At 43.1% G+C, this 23,235-nt stretch overlaps 3 protein-coding genes across 6 annotated transcripts in view; 1 reads left to right on the top strand and 2 right to left on the bottom strand.

Moving 5' to 3' along the window:
* Positions 1-4,412: 4,412 nt before the first annotated feature.
* Positions 4,413-7,504, bottom strand: PTRHD1 (peptidyl-tRNA hydrolase domain containing 1). The gene is made up of 2 exons (XM_001503092.7): positions 7,253-7,504; positions 4,413-4,758 (listed from the first exon to the last, which is right to left on the bottom strand). Exons 1-2 carry the CDS (start codon positions 7,502-7,504, stop codon positions 4,588-4,590), a joined length of 423 nt encoding a protein of 140 aa, XP_001503142.3. The 3' UTR covers positions 4,413-4,587.
* Positions 7,256-23,143, top strand: CENPO (centromere protein O). Of its 3 annotated transcripts, none has more exons than XM_023619402.2 (8): positions 7,256-7,646; positions 7,976-8,082; positions 9,382-9,551; positions 15,225-15,342; positions 16,230-16,489; positions 17,400-17,571; positions 18,309-18,475; positions 19,895-23,143. In XM_023619402.2, the coding sequence occupies exons 2-7, from the start codon at positions 8,037-8,039 to the stop codon at positions 18,443-18,445; spliced, it is 903 nt and encodes a 300-aa protein (XP_023475170.1). In that variant the 5' UTR covers positions 7,256-7,646; positions 7,976-8,036; the 3' UTR covers positions 18,446-18,475; positions 19,895-23,143. The 3 variants fall into 3 exon arrangements, with proteins under 3 accessions (XP_023475170.1, XP_070092673.1, XP_070092674.1); XM_070236572.1 differs by having other exon boundaries at positions 7,262-7,646; positions 7,972-8,082; XM_070236573.1 differs by having other exon boundaries at positions 7,276-7,646; positions 7,980-8,082.
* ADCY3 (adenylate cyclase 3) overlaps positions 19,678-23,235 on the bottom strand; it is an 87,807-nt gene continuing 84,249 nt past the window's right edge. For both annotated transcript variants that reach the window (XM_023619401.2, XM_070236571.1), the window contains exons 20-22: positions 22,184-22,307; positions 21,361-21,485; positions 19,678-20,698 (exon numbers count right to left, since the gene is read on the bottom strand). In XM_023619401.2, the coding sequence (XP_023475169.1) occupies positions 20,516-20,698; positions 21,361-21,485; positions 22,184-22,307 (432 nt within the window). In that variant the 3' untranslated portion in view covers positions 19,678-20,515. The remainder of the gene's footprint in view (positions 20,699-21,360; positions 21,486-22,183; positions 22,308-23,235) is intronic.

Raw genomic sequence — 23,235 nt, 5'->3', positions numbered from 1 at the left:
GACAGGAAATTAACAAGCATTTAGGCTATCACATAAAGCTATATCTTCTAACCTATTGATAATGGAAGTGATATTTTGTTTCTCCAGCTACTTTTTGTCTTATTTCTCAAGAACCTAGGTTCAGAATTTGGGTGCCACTTATTGGCCCTTGCAAAAATCCCCAAGCTAAAATCCAGCCTTAGGCCAGCATTCAAGACCTACCATATCCAGATCTTAAAAGTAGAGAAGGAGAAGCTGGGGCTGTGCTAAACTTGACCTCAGAGGACAGCTTAAACTTTTGAGGCAATCATAGCCAAGGGCGGTGGTTCTTAGCCATTTTTCCACACTAACACCTTCGCATCAGTAACAGTGGTTCACTACTGCCAACAGTCTCAACCAGGAAGCAGGAAGGAGTGCACACCCCGAGGACAGCATCTCAGAATCTGTAGGGAAGATGTATTTGATTAAACAACAATAACAGGCAATTTTTTTTAAGATTGGCACCTGAGCTAACATCTGTTGCCAATCGTTTTTTTCCTTCCCTCTCCCCAAAGCTCCCTCCCCACCCCACCCCGCAACCGTACACAGTTGCATATTCTAGTTGCAGGTCCTTTGGGTTGTGCTATGTGGGACCCCGCCTCAGCATGGCCTGATGAGAGTGATAGGTCCATTCGCTTGATCCAAACCAGCAAAACCCTGGGCCACTGAAGCAGAGCAGGGGATCTTAACCATTCAGCCACCGGGCTGGCCCCTAACACAGGCAATTTTAACATGCACCTCTAGGGCATTCTGCCAGCCCCATGAGAAGCAGTGACCTAGGCACTGATTCTCCACTGTATAAGTTCAGAAACTCAATTTTGTCAGCTCACCTAGTGATAATTGGGCTCTAGGGTATTGAGTCACACAACTCACAGTCACAGGAGGCTGACTTTTAATCCAGATTGTCAATCAACCAATTTAAAGTGGAGGATACCGCTTCCCAGTGCTTGAACTAGTTATGACCCCTTTTCAAACCACTTTTTAACTACTATCTATTTGGCTGAAAACCAAATTAGTAACCAACTGTGAGAGGTTAAGAGAAAACTGGACTGACAAAAGAGCTGGTTTTCAATCTCAGTCCTGCCACTGACTTTTATCTTGGGTAAGTCAAACTTTTCTGAACCTGTAAACCTGAAACAAGACTGCCTGCATCACAAAACTGTTAGGATTGATCAGCATGTAGGGAAGCACTTTGTTAATTATAAAGTGTTTTTCATAGAAACTTACCAAGGCATAGGAAATTCTTTTCAAGGCTATATCACTATTCTAAGGCTTGCAGCACAATCTTTGCTCTATTGGAGAACACATAATTTTTTGTAAACGTGGGATGCACGGCCAGATATACTATACTCAGTGCCAGATTCTTGCTCTCCACCTTGACTTCTTCCTGGAAGCACATTATACACTATCATAATGTGTTGATGCTAAGTCACACACATTTCTTCTTCACCGTTTAGATTGCTGCCTCCTGGGACCAGGCTTCTAGATAGCACCAGAATTTCTGATTCAGTAGGTCTGGGGTAAGGCCTGCGAATTTGCCTTTCTAACAAGTACCCAAGTGATGCTGCTCTAGGATCTAGGAATCACGCTTCTGAGAACCACTGATCCAGTTCAAATGATAATGGTCCCAGCTGATACTAATAAGAAAATCTGCTTCTTCCCTGCTACTGTCTTGCTCTCATTCAGGATCACACACGAGTCCCCGTCCTTTCCTCTCTTGGGTAGAAGTTTATGCTATTTGTGCTCCGATCTCGGCTTTAGGGATTTGTTCTCTCTCAGCTTTGTAGACTCTTCTCTCTCTGGCTTTATCACTGTATCTCAAAGCAGAATTCAGAATTTAAAAAATAATTTTTTTAAGGATGCAGTGTCATTTGGAAATATTTTCCTAATTGTCTTGAATGGAAATAGCAGGGAGTCCTTAATGATTGTTGGATGGCATCACTCCCTAGCAGATAAGGAATTAGACAACTGGCTTACTTAACTGAAAGCTCTTTTGAGGGCAGTTCTTTGAGGGCTGTGTCTTATGTCTCTTTATGCTCAGGTTCTAGCACCAAGTGACCAGGCATGGTTCTAAGGGATTTGTACATACTAACACATTTAATCCATATAGCCTCCTATCTTACAGATGAAGGAAGTGGGGCTCAGGGAAGCTGGTTACTTGCCCAAGTTCACACAGCTTGACTATATGAGAGCCAGGATTTGAACTCAGGCCATTTGACACCAGAGTCTGAACTCTTAACACTATCCCATGCCATATGATACAGTGCTCGGTAAGTTTGTTCAGGTTTATCAAAGGCTACATGCTTTTGGCTTCATAGAAGAAAATTAAGACAACAGGTATGGTCAGCTTCAACTTTCTTCCTCCTCTGATCAATAAACTTGTATGTATCCATACCTTTCCCCACTTCCTTTCCTTCAGTCTTGAAAAAGGAGCTTTCTTTCTCTGTTCAAGGCTACTCCTTTCCTCTGCCCTTGACCCCATCTCTTCCCTTTTTTCTGGATTTCTTTCACCAGTTAGTCTACTTAGGAACTTCAAACTCTGTTCTGCCTACCCACCTTCTCCTCACCCATCAACTTGCTCAAGCATCCAAGAAAATTCTCCCTATGGGACCAGTATTCACCTTTTCAGCCTCTATTCAATTACTATCTTCTCTCCTCCCATTCAAGCTTCTTGAAAGAATAGTCTCTATCTCCTACCTCCCCTCCCATTCTTGTCTCAATAGACTCCAAATGATTCCTACCCTCACATGCTATTTATTTTTTAAACTCATTTATTTTTTTTTAAAAGGAAGATTAGCTCTCAGCTAATATCTGCTGCCAATCCTCCTCTTTTTTGCTGAGGAAGACTGGCCCTGAGCTAACATCTGTGCCCATCTTCCTCTACTTTATACGTGGGATGCCTACCAGAGCATGGCTTGCGAAGTGGTGCATAGGTCTGCACCCGGGATCCAAACAAGCAAACCCTGGGCCACTGAAGCGGAACTTGTGAACTTAACTGCTGTGCCACTGGGCCAGCCCCTCACATGCTATTTAAACTGCTTTCACCAAATTAATCAATATGTTTCCAATTACTAAATGTTTTCAGTTCTTATTTACTGAAATTCTATGCTGCACTTGATTGCTCTCTCCTCCTTGAAACTCTATGCCTTCACTTAGCCTTCTGGGGTTGGTTCTGCTCTCAGCAGTCTACCAATTCTCCCTGGGAGACCCTACCCACTCTCCTAGTTTCAAGTGACCATCTCTTACAAAGGAAAATCTTCGTATATAGTATCTCAGTAGTCTTGGTATCTACAGGGTGTGTGTGGGGAAGCATACCTATATTACTGTGTACACTTCTCTCTGTATTAATTATTTATATATCTGTCTTTTTACTAGATTCTTAGTTACCTGAAGGCAAGAACTGTTTTACTCATCTTTATATCCTCTGCTCTTATATAGCCTGCCATAGTAGACATGCAACAGATATCTGTTGAACAAATTATAACTTTGCTTTACAGATGTCTAAGCAGTTTCAGTAGATGTCTAGAAATGTTTATAGAAATATTATAAACATTGTACAGAGTGTTATAGACATTCAGAGAACATTTATCATTTCTGGCTGGGTAAGACTTTGTGAAGGTGATACCACTCAAGCCAGAAATAGTTTAAGTAAAGTCAGAAAAAGGAAAGGGAGGGGAAGAGTACTAACATTCAATTACAAGCCAGAGACTGGAGGGCAGCAAATGGAATGTCTTTGTTGAAACATCAAATTTGGATAAGGAGATAGAAGATTCACCTACAAAGATAGTTAGGAAACATGATGCGGAGGGCCTGAAGGCTAAGCTGCGGGGTTCTGACTCTACTCTATGGGAACTTAGAGCCTGTGCTGCACAGGGCGCTCAATGACGCTATACAAACCTGGTGGCAGAACACTGGCTGCATTGTAACCAGGAGACACTAGAGGTGAGCAGACCAATGGGACACTGACGAGCAAAACGAGAGCCTGATACAGTGAGAAAATAGATGGCATACTTGATAAATTTCATCAAACCTAAGAAAGATATATTTTAACATCTTTGAAATTGAAATACATCTTACAATTAATTGCATGTCTTAATTGGCAGCATTTCTTCTTTCTGAACAACACATAAAATAATGGTGTATCTTAAAGTTGATGTTTTAAATTTAATGAATATGATATCTGGATGTGAATAAGAAATAAGGAATTCAAAGGCAAAGTTTTAACCTGGGTGATTGGAAGAACTCCATTATTCCTAACAAAAAAGGAAGGGTGTTTCCTTGACCCCTGTTTAGGAGTCAAACCAAATCTTCTATTTGAGCAACGACCCATAGATGATATTGCTGCTCACCTACTTCCCCATCTGAACTTATTAATAATTAAAAATAAGAGGAGGTACTTATTAATGACAACTTTAATATGAACATGTGTTTGACCCTCAAGGAACTGCCATAATTTAAAGGGAAGAGCGTGTTGCCATTGAAAGGAATACATGATGCTTAGGGATGGCCAGCATGCAATTTCTGGATCCAGCTGATACTCAAATATATCAACGCAATTGATAACATCAGTCATTTGAACAACCGGAACTTCTTCAAATACTGGTTCACTTCTTCCTTGGGGTAGGGACGGAGCGCAATGCAAGTGGCGATATTCTCTGGCTGTTCCAGCCACAGCATGTGGTCAATGTTCTTCTGTTGCAGGGTCTCAGCCAGTAACTTTAGGGTGGTCTCATCTGGGGCCTACAAGGAACAGAACATAGAACACAGACTGAACCGCCCATTTAGGAAGTATCAGAAGGCAAAGAAAAAAACAGTATAGGGGTGTTCCTCTTAACTGAAAGTGAAGGGACAGCTCTACCAAAGAAGGAGCTGTAGAGCATGTGTCTAGAAGCAACAGCTTCATGGCTCCATTTGCCATTCACTCTCTGAAGGACTTTGGATAAGGTGCCTGCAGGTGGGAGCGGGGAGAGGCTTAATATTCCTGGTTATAAAATGGAGATTTTTCTCTTTCCTCTTGAGATGCTGAGGGAATGCACTCTCAGTAATTATGCTCTCTGCATTTTTTAGCTCTTTTAGGGCTGGTGCCCAAACAGCCGTCCGTAATCCTCTGCCCAGCTCTTACTTTATGAGTTGACTACTGAAAGGATTTCTAAAATCACATCACCTCCACCTCCCTCCTCCCCTCCCACCCTACTCTGCACAAACCTAGATGGATTTTCCTTCTGCTGGGATAGTTCCCACTTGTTAACTCAAAGGAGGGCAAACTATTCTCTAACATCCTTCTGAAACTGTTTCTCATCATCCTTATCGCCCATGAGGAATCCCATTATAGGAAGTATTAAAGCTATCACTCAGAAGATAAAGATAATTAGTATGTTATGTTGCCTAAGGTATATTTTTGCCTATGAAGGCAGAAGTCACTAAGATAACTAGAGGTTCGTCTTATCAAATTAGAGGATGCTGGGATTACCACTCTTAATCTATTGAGTCCTTGGGCAGAGCCATGCTGAAGAACTCACTGACTTCCCCTCCTGCCTTCTTCAGCACCAGGCAGCAGCATAGCACAATGAGTGAGTGAGTCCAAACCCTTGCTCTACTGTGCGACCTTTGATGAGTTACATGACCTAGCTGGGCCTTTGTTTCCCCTTCGTAAAACAGGGATGATGATGCTTCCTAGAAGTAGTGAGGATTCACTGAAATTAGGCTCAGACCTGTGCCTGCCACACAGTAAGCACCCAATAAATGAAGTTAATCTTGGCATTGTCTAATATTTTATTGGTCTTCATGGCTACAACAGCACCTTAATTTAATCAATGGTGACTCCTAAGTCCCTTTCTTGAGTCATGGCTAACAACCAGGAATCAGAAGATGTCTTTTAAACTCAGAGGAGTCACTTAATTTCTGTGGGCTTCAGATGTCTCATCTGAGAAAAGGGGTAAATATATTATCTGCCTGAAAGCAAGGGAGTGGGGGATGTCGGAACCACGGGAGCCCTTTGTCCTACAAAAAGAATCTAAACAAAAAGCTATCTGCTTCTTTTCTGCCTGCTTATAGGTTCTCAGGACATTTTCCTAGAGGTTATTGTTTGATGTTTCACTACCCAACAGCAATTTTTCTCTTGAAACATAATGTGTTTTTGCCAGCTAGCCGTGAAGGGATTACCCGCCCCCCTCCCCCCCCCCCCCCCCCCCCCCCCCCCCCCGCCACCACCACCACAGGGTTCTGGTTTATTTATTAAAATAAATAAAGCAATTTTTTCTCATTATAAAATATGTGCTTAATGTAGAAAACTAAAGAGAAGAGAGAAGCATTAGGAAATAACCAAAATCTCACCACCCACTACTTAATATTTGGATATATTTATTTAGTTTTTCCTTTCAAAATCTGGATCATTTTGTATGTAGAATATAGTTCAATTAGCATCACCTTATGAGCACTCTTCCATGCCAACTAGATATGCTCCAAAAACATGATTTATGCTAGCTTCATTATAATCCATTATAAGGGCATAAATTAATTTAGCCAATCCCTAGTACTGTAAATTGAGTAATTTCCACATTTTTTACTATTATAAAGGGCTCCTATGAATATCCTTGTACAATGCTCTTCCGGTGCACCTGATTATCTTTTTAGGATACATTTCCAGCAGCAGAATTGACAAAGAGTAAGGATAAGATCTATTTGGCCATTTCCAAAAAGATCCTCATCGCTATTTTACACCCCTGGGGGCTGATATTTCTTATGCTAGGTTCAACTTACACGTACTAGGGTTCGCATTTATTTTCACATAACTTGGCGTCATTCCCAGGGAAGTGCTTCAGTTTGACTTCACTCGCAGTGAGGAGCCCGCGTCCTTATGCCTCTGGATCGGTGTTGCGGGAGGGAAGGGGACTATACTTCGCGCGGCATCAAGAGGCCGGGCCGGTGCACACTCAAAGGTGGGTCTCGCTCCACCCGCCTCCGCCCTCACAGGGGCGCAGGTGAGAGCGCAGGGGTGCGGGAAGCGTTAATAAGGGACCGAACGCCCACTGTTCACACAGTCAGGTCGCGCCCAGCCAAGGGAAGGCTCCCTGGGCAATAGCTCGAGATCAGAACCCTTTCCAAAGTTTAGACGTTAGACTCCTCTCCACTAAAGCCGCACCCACTCCCTGAGGTTAGGCCCTTAAACTCAAGACCACACCCACTTCCGGCCTCAACGGCCTCAGCGCCCCTCCCGCTCCGCCGAGTGCCTCACCTCGAGGACCACCTTGCGCATGCGCCCCAGCTCCCGGAGGTAGGCAACCGTGTGCGGGTGGTCGCGGTGAATGTGCAAGGCCGCGGTGGCTGCGTGACAGGCCTGTGCCACCAATGCGCCCGCCGGCCAGGAAAACGGAGTCTGCGATAGATCCTTTCGTAACACCAAGTATTGTACCAGGATCTGCGGCTCTGCGCCGGAGGCCGCCATGTTCCTGCCCAACAGAAAGATCGGGCCTACTCCCCGGTGCATGCCGGGACCAGGGAGGGGCCCTGAGCGCTGCCATGTTTTTGTACGGTGGGAGCGCAAAGCACGCTGGGACATAGAGGCTGATTTTGAAGGAGAGGACGGCGGGAACTCTCGTCCGTGGCCTGAGTGAGCAAGAGGAGAAGAGGTAAGGGGGAGGTAAGACCCGGGCACGGCCGGGACCGCGGCCAGGGTGGAAGGCTGACGGCCTCTTGCAGCTCCTTCCGTGTGCAAGGAAACTCGGCTGACCCAGAGGGACCGTGCGCTCGGGAGCGCGCAGGGCCGGGAGGTAGACGTGGCCCCGCCGACTCGGACCCGGGGAGCGGGCGGCTCAGGGAAGGGGCGTCCTGGCGACGACGCTCGGGGTCTCCGGGGACGGCGGGTGCGTACCTGCGTTGTGTGCGCCCTGCCATTGAGATTTGACCGTGTGTGAATAGATGTGACTTTCTTGTCATTTTCCTTTTGCCTTCGAGGAAGTTAGGTCCCTATTACCGGTGCCTGGACGGCTTCAGAGGAAGGCGCCTGGAAATCGGAGGACATGGAGCTGGCGGATACTTTAAGGCCAGACGGCGACCCCAAAGGAGGTATTCAGAGGGTCGCCTTTTCCCCCTTACTCCTGCTGCCCAGAGATACCCCCCGCGTTGAAAGAGCCCTTTCCTCCTCTTACTGATGTGTGACCTGTCCTGTTTGGGAGCAGAACGATAAAAGGCACCAACATTGAAGACATAAAGGGACAGGCGGCTAAGGTCATTGGATAAGGAAAAATTACTTCAAGTATTTCCAGGCTCTTGCTCCTTTCTAAACCGATAGGTTGCATTCCTAGTACGCTCAGTGTTTATACCAGAGCTACAGTTTGGCCACTGAGGTCTCTTTCTTCTCTTCCCAGGACTTTTTGGAGCCGTTTGGGCATTACTCCTGTGGAAGGAGCAGTGCCAGGCAGTGACTTTGGTGTTGGTTAGATCTGGGTTTGAGTGCTGGTTCTGCCATATATAAACATTGTGGCCCTGGGCAAGTTATTTCACCTCTGCCTCAACTTCTCCCTCTGGAAAATGGAGGTGAATATTTGCATTGTGGTGGTGGTTGTGGAAATTAGATAAGTAATTCTTTTAATGCTTTTCAAGTAAAGCATTTAGCACATGCGTGATGTATAGGAAATATTGAACGAATGCTTGATTTAATTCTTTATATGCTTTGCAAGTAAAGAGTCGAGCATAAGTATTTTAATAATTAGGAAATGTACAGCAAATGCTTTGTTGTTAGAGCTGAGTAGCATTATGAAACTGTGACCTTTACTATATCAGTCCTTAGTCAGTCTCTTGCCTCCGAATTTCTCTCCAGGGATGAGCTTGTTTTCCTAATACCCAGTAGTATTTATGGATAGTTCCCCTTAGCGTGTGTCTTTATTGTCCTGTGCTTCTGACACTTTTCAGAGCCTCAGAGTTCTTATTCAAGCCTCTTTGGATGTCTAAATACAGAGAGTTGTGCATTAGCACTTTGGAAAAACATGCATAAAACCCAGTTTGAAAAAACAGTTCTACATTTTTAAAATCAGTGTCTGAGAGAGTCAGTGAATGTGGTGACCTTGTTTTCCTCTGGGTCACTATTGTGGATAACTGAGATTAGCCATATTCGGATAATACACTCTTTGGACAGTGTCCTGGTTAGGGACTGCTTGTACATCGGTGTTCTGCCTAAGAGATTGCTGATTGTTGATTTCTGTTATCAGCTCCTCTGGTTTTATAAATTGTGGCCAATGTCTAACAGTTTAGATGGCCACAAAGTTCTGAAAAAAGGGTCACCCTCTGTTCTTCCCTGAAATGCTTCCTGTGGCCAGAATTAGAAATCCTTGGCTCCTTGTGAAATTCCCTTTTTACTTTCTGCAGGTGTTTTAGCTCACTTGGAAAGACTAGAGACTCGAATGCACAGATCCCGTAAAAAATTGGAAGAGCCGCAGACAGTGCAGGCAGAGGAAAGCGCCCTTGTTACCGAGATTCAGAAACTGAGACGTCTGCGAGATAAGCTGAGGGCAGAAGTGAAACGACGTCAAGCTGGAGTGAGTAGAAGGGTGATGTTGGCAGGCTTTCCTGGGGTGTCAAGAACACACCTGATTTGAGAATTGCAAATTTGTATAATATGTATACATGTGATCTTGTAGGATCAATTTCAGTCTTTGATCCCTCAAATGATCAAGCCTGTAGAGTCTCAGCTAATATCAATTTCAGCTAATGATTGTCAGGCATTCCTGATGGGCCAGGCAGGTTCTTCTCAGTCTCTTCATCTGCCCTCACAGGCATGAACCTGTCACCTCAGGCTCAGTCTGACTTGAGTCATTGGTGCTTTTGTCATTAGCACCATCTTTCTATTACCCAGAATTGAAACCTCATGGTAAACTTTGACCCTTCCTTCTTTTCAGTTTTCTCTCTAGCCCAGGTCCAGGCAGCAAGACCTGTCAGTTTCCCTTTAGATTATCTCTGTGCTGCTTCCCCCACTCCATTGCCATCGCTCAGGTATTAGCCACACATGTTGTAAATATTTGTCAGGTGATTTGGATGCCAGGATTATTGCAGTAGTCTGCTAGTCGGTTCTCTTTTTAGTATTTCTACTTCTCGAATCCTGCACAGCCAAGAAAGTGCTTCATAAAACACTGCATTATTCCATTGCTCAGAAACCTTCAGTCACCATTCACTGCCCATGGATAAGGTCAGCCTTCCTTTTTTTTTCTTGCCTTCCCTCCTTCTCTTCCTTTTCCCCTCTTTCTTCCTTCCCTGTTTTCCTCCCTCCCTCCCTTCCTTTGCTTTTTTATTAAAGTAGAAGATATATTTAAATATATAAATTGCACAAATCTGAAAAACCTTTTACAAAGTGAGCACATCTGGTAGGTATCACGCAGATCACAGTATAGAATATTCCCAGTGCCCCGGAAGTCCCCTCTTGTATCCTCCTAGTCATTTCCCTCAAGGTAACCACTCTTCTGGTTTCTGTCACCATACGTTGGTTTTACCTGTTTTTGAACTTTATATAAATGTAAAACGTATAAACTCTTTTATGTCTGGCTTCTTTTGGTGAATATCATGTCTGTGAGATTCATCCATATTGGTGCGTATGGTCATTCTTTTTTATTGCTGTATAGTAATTCCATTTTAGGAATATTCCACAATTTATTTATTCTACTGTTGGTGACATTTGAGTTGCTTCACTTTGAGGCTGTTAAGAATAATGCTGCTATGAACATTTTCCCCCCCGTCTTTTGGTGTGAAAATATACTTTTCCATTAGGTATATTCCTAGTAGAATTGCTGAGTCACAGAGGATGCATATTAGCTTTAGTAAATACTGTCAAACAGTTTTTGAAAGTGATTGTACCAATTTTACATTCCCAGCAACAGTGTATAGGATTTCCATTGTTTTTCATCTTTACCAATACTTAATACAGTCAGTTTTAAAAATTGGTCATTCAGATGGGAGTGTAATAGTATCTCATTGTGGATTAATTTGCAATTGCCTAATAACTAATGATGTTAAGTATCTGTATTGGACACTTAAATCTATTGTGAAGTGTGCTTTTCAAGGCTTTTGCAAAAATTTTATTGGGTGTTCTATCTCTTATTAAATTGTAGTTTTCTTTACATATTTTGAATATGAGATGCAGCAAAAGCAGTTCTAAGAGAGAAATTCATAGCAATACAGGCCCATCTCAACAAACAAAAAAATCTCAGATAAGCAATCTTAAACTACACCTAACAGAACTGGAAAAAGAAGAACAAACCAAGCCCAAAGTCAGCAGGAGGAGGGAAATAAAAAATAATTAGAGCAGAAATAAATGAAATAGTAGTGTTTTCTCAGTTTTTATTCTAATTTTGGTAATTTGTGCTCGCTCTCACACTCTTTTCTGTCTCCTTGATCAATCTTGTTAAGTTTTAGCAGTTTTGTATTAATAGCCTTTTCAAAGAACCAACTTTTGGCTTTGTTGATTTTCTCTGTTGTACATTTGTGTTGTTTTTTCATTGATTTCTTCTCACCATTGTTTCCTTCCTTCTACTCTCTGGATTTAAATTACTATTCTTCTAGCTTCTTGAGATGAATACTTACTGATCTTTTCAGTCTTTCTTTTATCCTGTGTATGTATTTAAGGTTGTAAATTTCCCTCTAAGCATAGTGTCATAGTCCATAGGGGCTGCTGTAACAGAAATACCATAAACTGAGTGGCTTATTAATAGCAAGTATTTGTTTCTCACAGTTCTAGAGGCTGGGATGTCCAAGAATATGGCACCAGAGATTCACTGTCTTATGACGGCCCTCTTCCTCACGGATGGTGATCTTCTCACTGTAACCTCACATGGCAGAAGGGGCAAGCTGGCTCTCTTGGGTCTCTTTTTATAAGGACACTATTCACATTCATGAGGGCTGCCCCATGACCTAAGCACCTTCCAGTGGCACCATTTCCCAATATCATCACTTTGGGCATTAGGTTTCACCATATGAATTTTGAGAAGTGTGTTTCTTGATTTCCAAAAATTTGGAGATTTGTTATTTTTTAGTTACTGATTTATAGCTTAATTCCACTGTGACCAGAGAACATGACCTAGTATGTGGTCAGTTTTGATAAATGTTCCATATGTATTAAATGTAGATTTTCCTTTTTTTGGGTACTGTATTTGATGTCTATCAAAGCAAATGTGTTCATCATGGTGTTCACATGTTTCACATCCTTATTAATTTACTTGTCTGTTTTATCAGTTACTGGGATACATGTATTGAATCCTTCCACTTTGAGGATTTGTACATTGTTTCCCTTTCCTTCTGTTTTTACTGTATATTAGGTGCAAACAAATTTACAATGATCATATCTTACTGGTTGAGTTAACCGTTTATCATTATGAAGTATTTCTTTTTATTAAAATTCTTGCCTAAAGTCAACTTTGTCAAATATTAGTATAATTACAACCCTTTTTGTTAGGATTTGCATTGTAAATTTTTTCTTTCTACTTTCAGTCTTTGGGTGCCGTTATATTTAAGGTATTCCTCTTATAAGTAACATATAGTTAGATATTTTTAATCCAGCCTGACAGTCTTTGTCTTTTAGTTGGAGTGTTAGTCCATAAACTTTTAATGTGATTACTGATATGTTTGGATTTCAGTCTACCATATTACTACTTTACTGTCTGTCTCTTTATTTGTTTCTCTTTTCTCCTCTCTTGCCACCTTTTGGATTGATCTTTTTATTTTTTATTATTCTACTTCTCCATTAGCTTGTTAATTATACATTCTTTCAGCATTCTTTTAGTGGTTATCCTAGAGAAAAAAGTATGTTTTTTCTTATTGGAGTATACTTCAGATTACTACTTTTACCACTTTCTGGATAATACAGAAACCTTCTAGCATCTTTTTTTTTTTTTTTTTTTTAAAGTTTGGCACCTGAGCTAACAACTGTTGCCAATCTGTTTTTTTTTTCCTGCTTTATCTCCCCAAACCACGCCCCCCCGCCCCACCCCCCTCGCCCCCCTCCCAGCCCCGCCCCGTACATAGTTGTATATCTTAGTTGTGGGTCCTTCTAGTTGTGGAAACCTCCTAGCATCTTAACTTTTCTCTCCCATACACACCCTTTCGTGTTACTGTGGTCATGTAATTCTACATATGTTTAAACCCTCTGAAACATTTCTGTTGTTTGTACAGTCATTATTTCCTTAGAGTTATACACACATTTACCCTTTTCAGTGCTCTTTATTACTTCTTGCGTTTCCATGTTTTCATCTGGGGTTAATTTTCCTTGAACATAAGTAGCTCTTTTTGGTACTTCTTTAATTGTAAGTCTGCTGGCAATAAATTCCCTATTTTTGTTTGTCTGAGAACACCACTATTTCACTGTGTTTTTCATTTTTTAAGGATAGTTTTGCTAGGTAATAGAGTTATAGATTAGAAGTTATTTTCTTTAATACTTTAAATGTATCGTTCCATTGTCTTCTGGTTCATAGTTTCTGTAGCTGTTATTGCTCGCATATAATGTCTTTTTTTTCCTCTGGCTGTTGTTAAGATTCTCTCTTTGAGTTTTAGCAAATTTATGGCATAATGTGGCTATGAATGGTTTTCTTTCTTTATCCTGCTTGGTGTTTTGTAGAGCTTCCTAAATTAATTATGTTTTTCATTTATTTTGGAAAACTTGGATAGTATCTCGTCAAATAATGCACTTGCTTCATTCATTCTTCTATTTCCATGGCTCCCATGTATGGAATTTTTGGGGTTTTTTTTTTTTTTTTTTTTACTGTGACCTGTGTCTTACATCTTTACTAATTTTCTTATCTTATTTTTTCTCTCTGGGCTTCTTTAATCTGGAAGTGGAAATATACCTATTTTCCATTTCACTTATCATCTTTTCTTATGTGTCTAGTTGGCTTTTTAACCTGCTAAATTCCTAATGTTAGTTACAGGGTTTTTTGGTTTCTAGGATTTCCATCTGATTCTTTTTTATAAATTCCAGCTCTTTGGTATGAGTGCTCCATCTTTTAATCTATTTTAGTGGCTATGCCTGATAATTCAAATAGCTGAATCCCCTTGGATCCATTTCTGTTGTCTTCTTTTTCCTCTTAGTTTTCAGTCATCTGTTCCTCTTTCCTGATATACCTGGTAAAATTCTTTGATTCAATTTTGGGTATTGTGTATGAAAAAATATAGATTAGTTTTTTTCCAGACAGTCAGATAGCATATGGGCATACCTCCTTAATCCAGTTGAGGTGGTCTACTTCTGGTTTGTCATAGGGTGTTGCCCTTTTTTTAGGGTCTTCAATTGGAAGTTTTGGTATGTCTTGGGGACAGGTCTGTCAAGGCCCCTCTTCCTTGGCAGTCCCTGAGCTCCAAATTTTTTTCTTGCAAAATCTGTTTAGTTTTTTAACTTTTAGCAGCTTCTTTCTGTTTGGTTTCTTGGTGCCCAGTCACGTATATGCACTTCAGGATTGGCAGATGTCTGGAGGGCAAATTGCACGCAAAACGTTGGGTTCCTTCTCCGTGGGATCTTGGCCTGCAGAAAGGCTGCTTTGGTAACCTTGGTCTCCACTTTTTGCTTTCAGCATGGTGCGACTGCTACAGAGGTTAGCCTGCAGCTTTCCGTTTGGCCCCTCTGCCTTGTGATAGAAATCAGCAAATGCTCTGAGGGAAAAGCCGCAGGGAAAGCCCAGCTGACCTCAGAGCGTTTATCGTCCATGTTCGGTCTGGCTGTTTTGGTTGTTCTCTAGTGCTTTCAGAGCATTTTCTGTTTGCTTGCACATTTGCTTATTTAATTTTGGTGTTTCATCCAGCTCGTATAGTTGTTCTCAGAGAGAAGGTTAGTCTGATACCATAGCTCAACGTGTACGTCATAGAGTCAATATTTTTCATCCTGCACAGTCTGACCCACGCCAGCTTTCCCAGCCTTGCCTCCTCACAGCTGTTTCACTCACCCTGTGCTCCTCCTAGATGTTCCTCACACCCTTTTCTTTCTCCTCTCACAGTACTCTCCATTCCCATCGAATTCCTAATTGTTCTTCAGGCCGGCACAAGTTCTACTTCCAATTCCTAGCATTGTGACCCACAAGATTCTTCCTCTACTGTGAATGCATAGCGCTAACTGGCCACTGTAGCATTTCTTAATTCATTACATAATAAATACTCTGCGTTTAGCTTTTTTCCTGTTAACTGAGGGCAGGGACTTCGTGTTCTGTCCTTTTACCCAGTTCGGTTTGCTGCATATCTTGCAGGTTAAAGCATCTACTGCCAATGTAGAACCTGACCAAACATGGGAGATCACTGAGCAAGAAGTTTTGGAAAGAAAATGGGAAAACTTGAAAGCTGTTTTGCAGGCATATCGTTTTACAGGTATAATTTTTTCTGACCTGTTTCAGTCTGTCTCTCTTCTCTCTCTTGAGTGAGTTTGCTAGATGTATTGTTAGTCCTGGATTTATTTCATGAGCATTGCTTTTGCCTCCTCAACGTATACACACAAAGCTGGTATACTGTTTGTAGGCATCTCTATCTGCAAGATTGGCCTCTTTGTGCAGAGGACGACTGGTTAGTGGCTGGTTTGAACTGTTCATTTTAGCTATTAAACATGTGCCAGACCTTGTAGTAGAACTTCCTTTCCTGCTGGCTTGCTTTATGCCACTGGTCAAATCGTTTGAACCCCTCAACTCTCTGTTCCCCCATTAAAATGGGGATTTGGTCTCCCCATCTTCTGTGTCACAAGAGGATTGTGGGAAGAACTGGGGACTTCATAAATTATTAGACACTCACAAAAAAAAGAATAGATGGGGCCGGCCCAGTGGCCTAGTGGTTAACTTCATGTGCTCTGCTTTGGCGGCCTGGGGTTCACAGATTTGGATCCCAGCTGCAGACCTACACATTGCTCATCAAGCCATGCTATGGCAGTGTCCCACATACAAAATAAAGGAAGGTTGGCACAGCTCAGAGACAATCTTCCTCACCACAGACAAAAAAAGTAAATTGAAAATTACAAAATCTCTTCCTCAGTAATTTGATATTTAAGATGTTTCTTTTCCACCATTCTTCTGTGGTTTTAACAACTCAAACTCAAAGTGAGCTACAGTCAACGAGAAGAAAGAGTATGGTGTTTATTCATTCAACAAACATTTGAACACATACTGTATGTACTAGGCAGTGTTGAAGTGACTTGGATGCACAGATGAGTAAGATACTACCTTTCCCTGACATGTGTTGAAAGAATAACATTGTCTTGTGTGCCTCAGGGCTCAGCGGGAAACTGACCAGCCGAGGAGTCTGTGTTTGCATCAGCACTGCTTTTGAGGGCAACCTGCTGGATTCCTATTTCATGGACCTTATCGTGCAGAAACCACTTAGGATCCATCGCCATTCAGTTCCAGTCTTCATTCCCCTGGAGGAGCTATCTGCAAAATACTTAGAGACTAACATTCAGCACTTCTTGTTCACTCTCTGCGAATACCTAAATGCTTACTCTGGGAGGAAGTACCAGGCAGATCGCCTTCAGGTATCTGTGTGGGATCTTACAGAGCATTTTATGAACCCAGGATAGGCTGAAAAGGGACACATTTTCTTTTGTATTTTAAAATGTTTCATAACTCTGAGCCAGAAGTTTGACCATCATCCTTCTAACGCTTGTTTTGTATTTATATACAAGCTGTTTTCCACCCTCCTTTCTTCCACTGTTGAAACTCTGGATGATGTTGAAGTATGGATACTAGTTAAGGGATATTCACTCCTGAATGGTGGTCCTCGAGCTTTTATACTTCACCCTTTCTTCTCCTCACAAAGTATAACAGTTGCTGTACTTTTAATTCTACAGGGATTTATAGAGTACCTACTATGTGCCAAGTGCCTTGCTGAGCCTTGGGTATAGATGCAAAGCAGAAAAATGGTTTCTGAAATATTAGAGGGATACTCTCAATCTTTGCCTAAACTCTGTCCTACCTTCTTAGGGTTGCGTTTAAGCTAGGGTTGGGATTTTAAAAAAAGACAGGAAGTGAATGCAAATAAGGAATAAATGCGTCTTGTAAGCTTAGCATTTCCCCCTCTATCATTTAGAGCTCCTGGTTGTCAGTTAGATAAACTTAAATTGCTTTGTGAATGCAGATGTGAAGCATCTTAACCATATATGTGACAACGACGAAACTGTTGACAGAAGTAGCATCTTCCTGCATTCCCGGCTCCTGGCCAAGTGCTTCCTGGAGGCCTTTCTAGGCTGCCACCAACTCTGAGTTATCTTATAAATCTCTGTCATTAGTCCTTTTGTTAGGCCTCTTTCTGTCCTTCATTTATTCCTCTGAAATTTAATGGACCCTATTTTTGGTAGGCATGTTTGAAGTGTGACAACTACTCAGTGCTTTTGGAGCTGTAATCATCATATACTTTGTCTCTGTCTTGATCCCCACCCCCATCAGAGTGACTTTGCAGCCTTTCTGGCTGGGCCCTTGCAGAGAAACTCACTGTGCAACTTGCTGTCGTTTACTTACAAAGTGGAGCCGAGGGGTCAGTCCTTCCCGCTTTGTGCTAGACTGCTGTATAAGGACCTCACAAGGACCCTTCCAACTGACGTCACCGTTACTTATCAAGGTAGGAGGAAGGATGCCTCAGTGAAGAGAGAGTAATATGCTCTGGGTTATTCCGATTGAAATAGGGACAGTACATCATTTGGACCCCGTGAGACACTTTGTTCGGTTTATGGACAGAAAAATACAAAGAATATTTTCCTTATTTCTACCACTTTTTCCTCTCTTCTTTGTACGTAGTAAACATAATTACCCTAGCTTTCCCTCCTCCTCTGCTCCGTCAAACCCTGCCAGTGTTGTTTCAGCTTAGGATTTGTTTTCATTGGAGGCCCCTCTTGAAGAGACAGCTAATGAGCCTGAGTCATTGGGTCACTTGTGGTGAGAGATCCAAAAGACTTATTTCACAACAAAGACAAGTCAGTGTACCCTTCGCTCTCTGGAGGCTATTCTCTAAATGGGAATTTTTCAGGGCTGGCTGAGAGAGACTTTTTGTGACCTTGTTTCTGTTAAATATACCATAGTAGTGTGACAGGGGCGATAATGAAAAATAGGATAAAAATGTTTTAGGAGGCAGCAGTTTTGAAGCTGCCACAGATTTCAAACCATAAGTTTTAGATTTCCCTGGGCAGAGTCTGTTCTAAGTTTCTGGTCTCAAAATTACATTGGTCCAATAAGAGGCAGCCTCTCCCAGCTCCAGACCAGAAAAGAAAACAAAAATTCCATGGGTCCAGAATCTCAGTGATCCAGGTTCTGATTCCCCCAGTTGCACTAAATGAGATTGATAGAATCTTTCTTTTTTAGGGATGGATGCATTATCCACCTCATGGGAAGAACAGCGAGCATCCCAAGAAAATCTGTTTCGTACGAAGCCCCTACATCACGTGTTTACTTCATTTGCAAGAAAAGGAGAAATGTTGGATATGAGCCTAGTCTCCTAGAATATTATTTTCATTGGGAACACATCAGAAGTGAGTAAACTGGTACTGTGCGTAGTCTCAGGCAAGGTCCTGGGAACTGAAAACTGTTGAAAGGCTCAGACGCCTTGCTTGGGGATTGGCCTTGCAGTAAGAACGAACACCCACCTCACTGGGATGATAAGGGGCAAGTTTGAGTCTATAGACATTGGCATTTTGGGACAATTTTCCATGACTGTCTGGTCACTTGTTAAAATGTTCCAGATCTGTTCTTTTGAGACATTGACTTAATGATATATTTCAGCTGAAAATCAGAATAGTTTGTGGGGCAATAGAAGGATGTTTTGTGGGAGAGAGTGTATGTACCATTCAACTAAAGAGTAATTCTAGCTTTTATGGAAGCTTTAAGTAATTCTGCCTCGTTCTCCTATCCAAGACTTTTGAAAAGAAAGTTCTTAGAATGCTCAAGTTCATAGTATGAAATGAATGATAGAGTTGAGAAGGGAAGTGCATTTAATCTTTGGTTTGGAGCAGTGTATTTTAGGCCACTGCTTTGTAAAGAATATTTTATCCATCATACTTTCTTACATCATAATCAGCATTCTGTGTTTCCTAAAACTTCTTAGTAGAGAGCTGAACGTATTAAGTCACCTATAAAAAATCATGGTCGAAGTCTGCTCATGACTCGGTTGTTGCAAAGAGAAGCAGACCCTTCCTCAGCATTTCCTCCCTCTCCTGCAAGCTCTAGGTTATGGCTGTGCAGTTGTCCCATCTTCTGGTCCGATTAGTGTACCATTTATCCTTATAACCATGGCCTTGCATCTGCTGGCACTTTCTGTTCCTTGGCTTATGGGAGTATGTGTAGGGCCAGTGCACAGATGTGAAAATCTGTGTCTGGCTGGTGAGGTCCTGCCATTTCAATTCCTGTCCCTCCTTTGCCCAGTCACAAACAGGAGTCATTACTACCTTTACTGCACAAGGCCCAGTGCTACATTCAGGCCTCACTCTAAAGTGGTCAATTCCTAGACCTGAGGACCAGGAAGTAACCTACAAGTGTGAGAGTGCCAGCTGACCCTGGGTGAAGCACAGGGGAGGGGTAAAGCCAGCTCAGACCACCATTTAGAAGAAGGCCTTTAAAAACAGAGAGATGTCTTAGTTCAAGCTCTTGCCTTACCAGTGGTGTGAATGAGCAGCGCACTTAGCACGTCTCAGGTGAGAGGGAATAAGGTAGTGACGAAATTTTCACAATGATCACATTCAAGTTGAATAAAGCTTTTAATAAAACAGTCTTGTTCTTTATCAATACCTGTAAATTCTTTTAAAGCAGTAGCAAAGGCGACTGTAGCAAGAGCTCAAAAGGCAAGGCAATATCGGAAAGTGGTTTTTTAACAGAAAGTTAAAAATATAAATGTAGAAGATCTGTTTATATATTTTCCTTTCAGAAATAAATTCCTTTTCCCTCCCTCCCACCAGGTAAAAGGAAATATTGCACTTTCTGCTCTCATGACTAAGGTGACAGGGGTTCCAGAAGAACCTTTCAAGATTATCAGGAGCATTAGGACAAGGGCCCTTTCACCTAACTTAGGCCATGTGGAGACAACCAGGTCTGCAGAACGAAAAACACTGCTTCCAGCTTCCAGCTGGAGAGCAGAGCACCCGCAGCGGCTGTCCCTCCCTGCCAAGCCTTATCGGAAGCAGAGCTGCCCTCCCTGCGCTCAGCCCGGCGGCAGAGGCAGCTGCGTCCCACTGCCGACACACCCTGCTCACAGTGGCCATGGCCTCTCGGGGGGAAGATGGGCTGTTGGGAACTAGGGCTCTGGAAGGATTGTTCCGGTACTATGCCTAAGACCCCTACTCTCCGGGGAAGCTATAGGCGCACCGCGGAAGAGCAGGGCCACCCTCAGAGCTCACATACCCACGAACAAATGAAGGCTCGAGGAGGTTTTTAACCCTAAAGTCTATGTGAGTGTGCACTTTGACAGTTTGCAAATGTTGGAGCTTGGTGTTTGTCCTTTTCCAAGGCCTTTCTTTGATTCCAAACAAATAAATTCTCCCTTCCCATTTGGACTAGTGTGGGGTAGGGCTAGAGGCCATTCAGGAGTTGTCTACCACCTGGTGGGGCAGTGTAACAGAGGAGCCGTTAGGGAAGGCAGCTGGCTTGTCACGTCCCTTCAAGAAAAAGGTCAGCAGCTCCCCCTTCCCTTTCACAAAGATGGGCCCTCGCCTCACAAATCGGAAGCCGTACTCTCGAAGGATGGCTTGTGTTTCTTCCACCACCTGTAGAGGGAGAACAAAGTACAAGGGTTTGGGGTTAGAGAGTGAGCCTAGACTAGGGGCACCCAGATGCGTTACCACAGTTTACCCACAGGTCCCAGTCCTGTAGCCCTCTTCTCCAGACCTGCCAAGGCCAGGCCCCTCACTCCATGCACAGTGGATCTGGGGCAGAGAGTAGTGGAGCACGGGGTGGCTGGCCTGGGCCCTCCCCCCTGCCAAAGAGAGACTTAGTGTTCTGTCTTCCTGGGAGGACAGCCACAGGTCACCTACGAGGCAGAACTGTTGTTGGGAACTTTTGCTCCCTGCTCCTCTGTCCCTTCAGCCCCTTTTGTGGAGCTTTCCTTCGAGACCCAGCTGATAAGAGATCAAGGTGGCTTCAGGGGGAGCTGCTGGAGGCACAATACATCAAAAGTTCAGACCAAGAGGCAGGATATTCTTACCCAGAACTTAGACCTGGAGAAATGAGGTTGAAGTATTTTCTCCCTTCTACTAAGGATAGGTTTGGAGGCATCTCTTCCCACTCTTGGCCTTAATCTCATAGCACTGCCAACTTAAAATTCTGGGCCAACAGAAAGGAAGCAGTAGTGCGTGGCAAAACGTGTTGTTCCGATTTTGTTCCCATTCCCTGGACCCGAGCACACGCTTGGCTCTGTTGCTGGACATACCTGAATGTTGCCCATGACCCCTGTGGACTCCATCCTGCTGGCTACGTTGACTGTATTGCCCCAGATGTCATAGTGCGGTTTCCGGGCTCCAATGACCCCAGCCAGTACCCCTCCTTTGTTCATGCCTGGGTATAAAATTCAGGACAGCCACACACCAAACCTTACTATCTCTTAGAAGCCACCAACTCCTCTTTCATAGAATTTGCCACCTGATTCCAACCACCAAGCTCCTAATTATATAACATATCATATTCCTCATTAAGCTGTCTCTCTAAGCCACCAAAGGGCAGAAACCAGTCTCCTGTTTATCCTGTCTTCACTCAGCTTGGCAAATGTCAGCTGCACCCAATACATGAATTAATTTACTCAATATGGAAGTTGCTAGTTTTTCTCCTAACACACCTGGTACTTCACGTCTCCTATGACCTCACCCAGAAGGTGTGAGACCTCTTTCCAGTAGAGGGTAGCAGGTGACATTAACTCCTACCTAACGGGCTGGACTGGGGCAAGCAAAGCCCTCAGCAGGCGTAGAAGATCCCTTGGAAAGGCAGACAGCAAACTGTGCAGCCAGATTCAGAAGGAAGGATATCACTGTGGGCACTATGGGCCAGGGGCAGCTGCCCATCCTTTCCTGAGTCACATTTTCAGTTTGATCATCTAGAAGAGACTGGACTTGAAGATCTTTATGGTCCCTTCCAGCTCTGTGAGCGTGACTCTCCCCAACCTGAATGCCTCAGTTCTCTCCAGGCCTCGAGTCCTTCCTGCTGATTTGCTGAGTCCCCTGCAGAAGGGAGCAAGGGGCCAGCAAGCTTTGAACCCTTACCTATACGCAGCATGAAATTGTTGAAGGACTGGTTGTTGATGTTTGTAAGTGTATCCTTCATGGCTAATGCAAAGTCAGCCAGATCAGCCAGGTGCTGCCAGCGCTCCTTGTCCGACTTTTCCTCCTGTGCAGAGAGCAGCAGCGAAAGCATTAGGAGCCAGTCTGGGCCATGATGGCAGCAGCGCTCACCTGCCTTCCCTGAACAACATTCTGGAGGTGAATCCCTCCCTCCAGCTAGTTAAAGGTCTTATTCTCCACTTCTTCTCACAAAGGAGTCAGCGACCTCTTTAGCTGTGACTTGTCACTGTGACAAAGTTCACCTCTGTCCCTTTAGGTCCAGGGCAAAAACTGGGCAATAGTAGTGGCAAAGAAAACCCCTACCCAGCCCAGCCGGTTCCTGTCTGCCCTGTATTGGATCGTGAGTCAGGTCTCATCTCCGCCTCATCTGAGCCTGGTCTTTAAAGCTGGGATAGTTGTCCTCATTTTGACTCAACTAGGTTGCAAGAACTTAAGGGTGATGACACATCTTAGACATGTTTCTTTAAACTCATCCGTAAACTGGAGATAGCAGTAGTACTTTCATCTTATAAGACACTTGTAAGATCAAATAGGATAACATTTCAAGAACAGCCCTTGGGACCAGGGACCCCACAGCTCATTTCCTGTCGTGGTAGCTAGAGAGCTGGCTCCATGGGTCTGAATTAATTAAAAAAAACAGGCTGATGGCAGCCAGTGAGCTCTCAAGATTCCCCTTTTCTAACAAAACCACTTTCCCAACATTGACATTTCATTGTTACATAATTGTGGAGATGGTTCCTGCTCCTCAGCCTTTACGAACGTATAGAGTATTAAGGAGGAATGGCCACAGTTACACGAAGCTCCTGCCTGGCCTAAGCTGTGGAACAAGTGGGTGGGTGTGTGTGCTACTCTTTCTGCTCATTAAACTTTCTCAGTAACCCTGATTTTAAATTTGCATTGCGTGGTGCTAGCGGTGTCTGTGACCGCTTTGTACAGCAGTACTTAATGTTAGCTACTCTTGTAACTTCACATTC

The sequence above is a fragment of the Equus caballus genome, chromosome 15 (assembly GCF_041296265.1).
Source record: "Equus caballus isolate H_3958 breed thoroughbred chromosome 15, TB-T2T, whole genome shotgun sequence".
Taxonomy (NCBI): Eukaryota; Metazoa; Chordata; class Mammalia; order Perissodactyla; family Equidae; genus Equus; species Equus caballus.
The sequence above is the reverse complement of the archived record's forward strand: the minus strand, read 5'-3'. Positions and strand labels throughout refer to the sequence as shown.